Source organism: Ruditapes philippinarum, unplaced genomic scaffold (assembly GCF_026571515.1).
Source record: "Ruditapes philippinarum isolate M1 unplaced genomic scaffold, ASM2657151v2 ctg9283_1_1_1_1, whole genome shotgun sequence".
Classification (NCBI taxonomy): Eukaryota; Metazoa; Mollusca; class Bivalvia; order Venerida; family Veneridae; genus Ruditapes; species Ruditapes philippinarum.
This window is the reverse complement of record NW_026862235.1, coordinates 54,092-62,633: the sequence shown is the minus strand read 5'-3', so window position 1 is coordinate 62,633 and position 8,542 is coordinate 54,092. Positions and strand designations below refer to the sequence as shown.

General features: G+C 32.6%; 1 protein-coding gene across 1 annotated transcript in view; it reads right to left on the bottom strand.

Annotated features, from left to right (window-relative positions):
- Positions 1-1,488: 1,488 nt before the first annotated feature.
- Positions 1,489-8,542, bottom strand: part of LOC132718345 (formin-like protein) — a gene marked incomplete at its 5' end in the record, with an annotated part of 45,014 nt that continues 37,960 nt past the window's right edge. Inside the window, 1 exon segment of the mRNA XM_060702044.1 lies at positions 1,489-8,395. Coding sequence (XP_060558027.1) covers positions 8,289-8,395 — 107 coding nt within the window.

Below are 8,542 nucleotides of genomic sequence, written 5' to 3'. Positions count from 1 at the left end.
CCTAACCTAACGCCACGTCACGTTAACGTATTGATCAAGAGAAGTGGAGAAGTTGCTGTTGCAGATTGTTTGGATATACTCAAGTACACTTCAACAAAAAGGGTGTTTTTTTGTTTGTTTGTTTTTTGGAGGGAAGGGGGTGCGTTGGGGGCGGGGGTGTGTTTAAGTACTAGCAAGTGTCATGGTTATATAGCGAATTTCCAGCTTTACTGTTTTAGGAAGACCTCGGGTTCCTTCGTAAATTATTTCAGGCACGAACGGGTAGAACCACCGACATTCCGGATAGCTTTCCTCATATGAAAGAATCCTGGCGAGATTTGAACACACAACGGTGTGGGACAATCGGTTTAAAGTCAATGACATTAACCACATGGTCCCAACTGATAAAGAGTGACTTCATAACAAATTCAACACCGTATAAGGTTTATCCACTCGGCCATGGACGCCCCAACTGATAAAGAGTGACTTCATAACAAATTCAACAACGTATAAGGTTTATCCACTCGGCCATGGACGCCCCACCTGATAAAGAGTGACTTCATAACAAGATCAACACCGTATAAGGTTTATCCACTAGGCCATGGACGTCCCAACTGATAAAGAGTGACTTCATAACAAAATCAACACCGTATAAGGTTTATCCACTAGGCCATGGACGAACCAACTGATAGAGTGACTTCATAACAAAATCAACACCGTATAAGGTTTATCCACTCGGCCATGGACGTCCCAACTGATAAAGAGTGACTTCATAACAAAATCAACACCGTATAAGGTTTATCCACTAGGCCATGGACGTCCCAACTGATAAAGAGTGACTTCATAACAATTTTAACAACGTATGTTTATCCACTCGGCCATGGACGCCCCAACTGATAAAGAGTGACTTCATAACAATTTAAACAACGTATGTTTATCCACTCGGCCATGGACGTCCCAACTGATAGAGTGACTTCATAACAAAATCAACACCGTATAAGGTTTATCCACTCGGCCATGGACGTCCCAACTGATAAAGAGTGACTTCATAACAAAATCAACACCGTATAAGGTTTATCCACTCGGCCATGGACGTCCCAACTGATAAAGAGTGACTTCATAACAATTTAAACAACGTATGTTTATCCACTCGGCCATGGACGCCCCAACTGATAAAAAGTTTTGTTTGTTTCTTTGTTTGTTTCATTTTACGCCTTTTCCCAACAGTATTTCAGTCATATAGGCGGGTAGTTTCCTAACCATCGTTCCTGTAGAGTTACACCAGTACTAGACTACCTTCCTCCGTGCTAAACTACCAAAGCATCTCCCAGGGATCGAACCCACGCCAGAGAGGTAACTGGATTAGAAGTCATCGACTCTAACCCCTCGAGGCGGTCCTGATAAAGAGTGACTTATAACACAAATCAACAACGTATAAGGTTTAACCACTCAACCATGGATGCTCCAACTGATAAAAGAATGACATAATAACACAAAATCAACAACGTATAAGGTTATCACATTATTTTATTTCTTTTTTAAAATATCTCTTTTTCTTGTATCAATTTGTAGCATACAATATTTCTTCCCCCTTTTTCTGCAATGAGTGTAACATGCTATACAATACATGTTACAGTCTTAACTGACGGAAGAATATGAACCTATAAAATAAACACTGAACATTTTTCTACACACCAACAAAGACAAAAAACATCGTTTTTGTCTACGCTTTCACAACATTGATCAATGGAAGACATTAAAATACACTGGTGATATGGCATACAAAAAAAATAGCCATGGGTGAAAGAGCAACTAAAACAGTTTCTGTCAATTAAAACAAACTATGTCCATTTTTTTTTTGTCTTAAAACAAAGCACTATTTAACTTTGACAATGTGTAAAATGTAATTTCATAACCATCTACCCCAAGAGTTAACATAACTGTGTTAAATTACAATTCGTTACCAGTTTTGAAATAAAATTAGGAGTAAAATTTCCCTTTTACTATATTAACTTGACTGGAGCACCAAACTATATTAATAAGTTTATATTTGCTAAATTGATAAAAGTAACCACAGGTTGGGTAGAAAACTCATCTGATCTCCTATTTCTAATGCCTGGGAAGGGCTTAATATAATGTTGTAAGAAATTGTTGCCCAACCCATTTGCATTTTGATATATACTCATTAATTGTATATGTATTTAATGCAATAAAATATGTTTAAACTAAATCTGATTACCTACATTATTTCATATTCGTTGAAAAACAACAATTTTTTAATAAAGGCAAAGCTGCGTTTTTCTTTGCAAATTGGGCATCTGAAAGTGAACCTCTTTCACCCATGAACAGTTCAGGTTTCCCATGCATTTGTAATGATCATGGTAAATTTATACAAATAATGATGAGGATGATTATGATATAGTCAATATATAAATTAAACTTTTTAATCAATTAAAAACACTATTAAAATATCAAAGTTATATGACAATATCATGTTATTTTGTTTTGTGACAAACTTCAATACACTTTGTTATAATAAATTGAAAGTCCCTTTGCCATTGGTCAATTATTTATTTAAATACAAGCCAACCAATCAAAATGCAAGGTTAGACTGTATTTACACGTCAACAGTGATAGCTGCTTTGCTATTGGTCTATCTTCAATGCCATTTGAACCAATCAGATTACAAGAATAACGGACTGTAAGCAATGAAATCAATGTTTTCAATGGTTAAGCTTTAAGTGGGTTTAACCAATCAGGTGGCAAGATTAAAAAAATAATGTTTACTATATTAAGCAGTTAAAAAAAATCTTTGTTATTGGTGTCCACTAAAACTAAGTCTAAAATAATCTACTTTATTTGGTGAAAGCAGAAGATCAAAATTAACACAAAAGATTTTGAGCAACTTCACAATACAGAGCAGTTTTTTATGTTGGCCAGTGAAATATTTCCTATTTACAACTCTAGAGGGTCCAAAAAACATTGAAGCAAACTTGCAAAAAAAGAAGCAATAGGCTCTTAATGGCAAAAGCAATTTAAGAATGGTGTTGTGCTTGCTAGTTTTTATGATCCATCCTATAGAGCATGTAGAACAAGTTAAAAGGTTAACAAGATTGTCAAACTTCTAACCAGTGCACACAATTCTGATTTTGAGTAAGCTGCACAAAACTAAGGCTACATTTCTAAAAAATAACAACAAAAAAAAGACTCCTTCAAAAGATTAAAATAAAAGAATTTTAACCTCTGTTTTACACATTAAATCACTTACTTTTAACAAATCAATCTAATGTTTCATATGAGCGTTGGAAATCAAACACAAAATAAATTATGAGCTTTTCAGTGTTTCTTGTTTATATAAAGAGCTATGGCAAAATATATTCCCTGAACAAAATTTCCAACCTGTTCTTGGTAAAACAAAAAACAAAAAGAAAATATGTTTTACAGAAAAAAAATTGTCTTGCATATTCCCACTACAATTTTCAGGAGATCTTATACACACACAAATATATCCCCTCAGCCCAATTCAAATGCCTCTCCCCCAATCCAGTTTGCTATCTACACTGCTATACACAATTTGAATAAAAAAAGAAACTTTACACCCTGTGTTTAAGCATTAATTATGTAAACTTTTGCAAGGAATGTAAGAAAGATAAAGCAATTATGTATTGAACTATTAATATCATGCATGCTTAGAAAAAAAAACTTACAAATTTATTTAGACCAATGCTGGAGCCTTTTATTTCTCCTATAGATTAGATAAAAAATACAAGGAAAGAGATAAAGAGGACATTATAGCTTTGAAAATTTGCAAGAAAAAAAAATAAGTAGAAAAAAATCTTATACAGAAGATTATTATTATTATTATAACAAAGGAAAAGGTAAAGAAAAACCTTATAGGTAAAAAGCTGAGAAAGTCTTTAAATTGATTGCAAGGTTGCATGGTTGAAACACTGACCTCTGAATAAAAGTTTTTAGTAGTCATCATCACATAAAACTGTATGTATACCTGTTAGTTCTAAATTAATATAATGAAATGATGACCTGGACAGATTCAATACAATCTTGCTATTGTCTCTCCCATGTTCTAAGTAATTATGGTGAATGACCAATGGATGGTGGGCTGTATCTAAATCCTATGAGTATATATCATCAAGTGTTGGATGTGCCTTAAAGGTATGCTTCAAACTATGATTAAACTAACCTCAGCTCCGATTCTGATGAGATCAACCTATACAGCAGTAAATTAATAAATTTCGAGGGTTGAACGCAAAACTGTTGTAAGACCTTCTTTATTTCATAAAAGGTTACTGCTGTTTTGCCGTCAACCCTCAAACTGACTATACAACTGAATACACAACGGACATAATTCATACAAGACAGAAGTGTTTATAAATTTCACTGCCTCTTCCCGAAAAAAATTGTAAAAATCAAGCTGTAAGGTAACCTGACTCGAATGCCACAAATATCTGTACTGGAACTAGTTTTTTTGTTTGTTAGCTATCAATATGTCATGATTCATGAGCTGACTTAGCGATAAAATAAATTCCTCCAAACTGCAAAAAAAATATAATAGAAACCGTGAACGTGAACTCTTAATGTGTTTGCAGTTAATTATACGTTATAGTTCAGTACTACTACCTTTGTTTCTGTAATTAAATCTCAAATATAAACTTTTACGATAATTAAGTCCAGGTTAATTGTATGATTATAGTCCATCTGACAGAAATATACAAAATCTCTTGAAAACAATCAAAGTTACAAAATTGATGATTCTCCCTTAATAACATATGAGCCGCGTCACGACAAAACCAACATAATGGGTTTGCGACCAGCATGACTCCAGACCAGCCTGCGCATCCGCGCAGTCTGATCAGGATCCATGCTGTTCGCTATCAGTTTCTCTACTTGTAATAGGGTTTGTAAGCGAAAAGCATGGATCCTGATCAGACTGGGCGGATGCGCAGGCTGGTCTGGATCCATGCTGGTCGCAAACCCATTATGTTGGTTTTGTCATGACACGGCCCATATATTGTTTTTCTGTAAGTTTCGCAAACTTTACCACAATATATAAAATGTAACATACATAAATAATAATATTTAAATAAACATAATTATAATTCAAATAAACAATAGTGCTATAACATTATTAAAGCTCCTACAACGCAGTAAGTTTCCTTAAATCTATAAATAGAGCAAACCAGTCTTAAATCTATAAATAGAACAGTATTTTGCAGAAAGTTGCATAATGCTTAGCATAAATTTCATATACGTAAAAAATTATTCACAACATAAAAATCAATTATTATTTGCAGTGATTTTTACATCTTGACTACGGCACTGATATACGGTTTGCAGTGTTTCTTATATCTTGACTGCGGCACTAATTTAAGATTTGCCGTGATTTTTACGTCTAAACTGCGGCACTGATTTACGATTTGCAGTAATTTTTACATCTTAACTGCGGCACTGATTTACAATTTGCAGTAATTTTTATATCTTTACTTCGGCATTGATTTATCAGTTTCAGGAACATAATGCCTTATACAAGCTCAACAATTATCTCATTTTTGCTTTGATTTCTTGTGTAAAAATCAGTATGTAGGTGAGCATGATTCGCAGATTATTAATGTAAATTCTGATTAAAAATGGACATAAAACAAAATTTTAGTCACAAAAAAAAATACTATCAAAGAGATCAAGGTTGTGGAGAAATTAAAAAAATGAAAAAAAAAAAAATTAAATTTTCAACATGTCCTAAATAACAAATAAAACTGTTTTCCCAGCATTGTTTCAAGATTGTCTTTACATCCTTTGAAACTATTCTATGATTATTTTGTAATGTAATATAATGATTGACAAATAACTTAAACCGAAGGAAGGTTGTTTTTTGTTCAGTTTAAAGCCACAAAGACACTATTAAAGGTCAAACAACAACTTTCCTGCTTTACTAGCCAAGGAACACCACAGTGCCTCTTAGTGTATTTTCAGGCATAGGCGGGCACCTGAGAAGAATGACCAACCTTCCTTAAGCTAATAATAAACAGAGATGTGACTGATTCTACAGTTTCTTGCAAAATGATCAATACTCAAATAAAATAATAGAGTAAACAAAACATTTTTGACAAATCCCTTACGTTTGTGATCCATTGTTTATACAAGAAAAAAAAACCCATGACAAGACAGCGAAAACATACAGAACTTTTTTAAAAGTTATTAACTTTACAAATGACAGTAAAAAAAAGAAAAAAGCCCACATTACTACATTTCTTTGAATCAGGTTTACCAACACAGTACAAACAGCTACAAACATAACATTTAAGTACATGCAAAGCAGTATTTCTTGTAAGCATTTCAACCAACAGTTCAACCAACATGTGCTTCTTTCCAACTGAAAACCATAAAGTTGACAAAATGCTAAGTAGAAAAGGAACACAAATTCAAAAGTAATAATTAATACAGAAATAAATTACATTTAACAGTCTACATGTAGTAGTTGAAATATTTTAAAGGATGAAATTTAATAACCAAAACTCATGCCAAGACACTTGCATTTTTTAAAATAAAATGGAAACCCATAGAAACCAACTGAAATTTGTAACTCGACTGTACATTTCTTGTACAGTAAAGTACTAAAATTAAATCTCATCTCTTAAAATGACACAATAATAAACAAATCTTATCTTTTTCTTTTATGTGGGATGCTTTTGTTTTGTCTGTGAGAAATATCATATCCCATTGCATGTAGCTTATATAGTCTATATTTCACCACCTAGTTCATTTGGAAAGAAGCATAGTTAGATTAACATGGTTGAAAAAAAAAAGGTTGAGAATAAGTAACAAAAATATTGCACACTTTTCCTGCTTGTTTCACGTTACAACCAGATTTATATTGAATCATTTCCTTATCAAATTTTTTCTTGCAAAAATACTATAAAAGTCAAACAATACTCTCAGGATACACTGCAAATAACATTCTCAATTTCACCAAATTTTGATAATAATAACTGTTATAAACAATATCCATTAGAATAAGTAGATAAATTTCTCTGATCTCTTGGACAAGTCTGTTTAACCATGTTGATATTTGACCCTGTTTCTTTTTATTTTGTACGCAATTTAATCTTTGTCTGATGACATCATTAACTATGTCATATGTTACACTTTGCTTGATGACATCACTAAGTCATTTGTTTACAAACTTTGCCTGATGACATCATTAACTATGCCATATGCTGACTTTTGGAATCATATCCATGATGTAATAATAGAAACAGTTCTTTTATCTATCTTTTCGTCAATGCTTTCATCATTTCTTTTTCCAAACACGACATGAAAATTTCACAAAATGTGAAAATAATTAAAAATACTTCTTTTAAAGAATGTAACGTTGAAATGACAATTTTTACACAGCACTTCATTATTTCATTATATACAAACTACTTAAAAAATCTGCTGTAGTTATACTCCATATCAAATCACACTTTCTGCATTTTCTTTTTTTACATTTCTCACCAAAGGAACTTTGTAATTCATAATTTCAAAATAATATAAATCATTTCTAAGCAGTCTTTTTTCCCATACAAGTCACAAATCAATTATTAAAATGCCCTTATTCAAGCCCTCCTAAGTGTTTACACATTTTGTGTAGTGAACACAATACAATGGTTTCTAAAAATAACTCATTTCAATTCTATTTTTATCTCAAAATTCAGCAATTCTTTGAAGAGTTCTCTCCCTCTATACTATTTTTAAACATTATTCTTACACTGGCATGAGGAGTTTCTATTTTTAGATAATAACTCCATATCGTATATACCTTAATTCAAGACAAGCCTCACACACACCTCAACAGCAAACAAAGAGATTATCACCTCTCCCTTTTGCCGTTATCACCTGCTTTGTCTTTGTTGTCACCTGCTTTGACTTTGTTATCACCTGCTTTGTCTTTGTTATCAACTGCTTTGCTTGTAAGCGTGCAGCTGATTTGTCTATGGCTGACGAGGTTGAATAAATAATATTTTGTCCGTTTCTATATCCATGAAATGTTTGTGTGAAGTACATGCTGTGAAGTGAATCATTACACTTTTTTATCTCTCTATCCTACTATAGTAGAATATTCATCTTGAAGTCCTAGGCTCCGTTCTCTATCTAAAAACTAATAAGAGCGAATATCCGAGCAATCCGACACTCTTCGATTATGTATTTTCCGAAGTGCTTCATTTAAGTTGGCAGCGTATAAAATAATGAATACTTTCTATTCATATTTTTTTAAAAAGAGTTTTATGAAGATATGATATTGAATATCCGCTTCAGAAAAAGTCGTTACTACTTCTTCCCATTGGCACAAGATTCTCAACACGCCGTCTCTGGCTTCTACGTACAGCATCGGCACGTCTGTATGGCTCGTTTTTCAAATCTGAAAATTTTGATTAAAAAATATTGTTATGAAACAGTTAAAAATTTGATATTTCACCCTTCAAAATGCAAAGGCTGGTTTTATTTTTTTACCATTTAATAAATTCAGACTTCCATTACTTTAATTAAAGTGAAATCAGCATACATT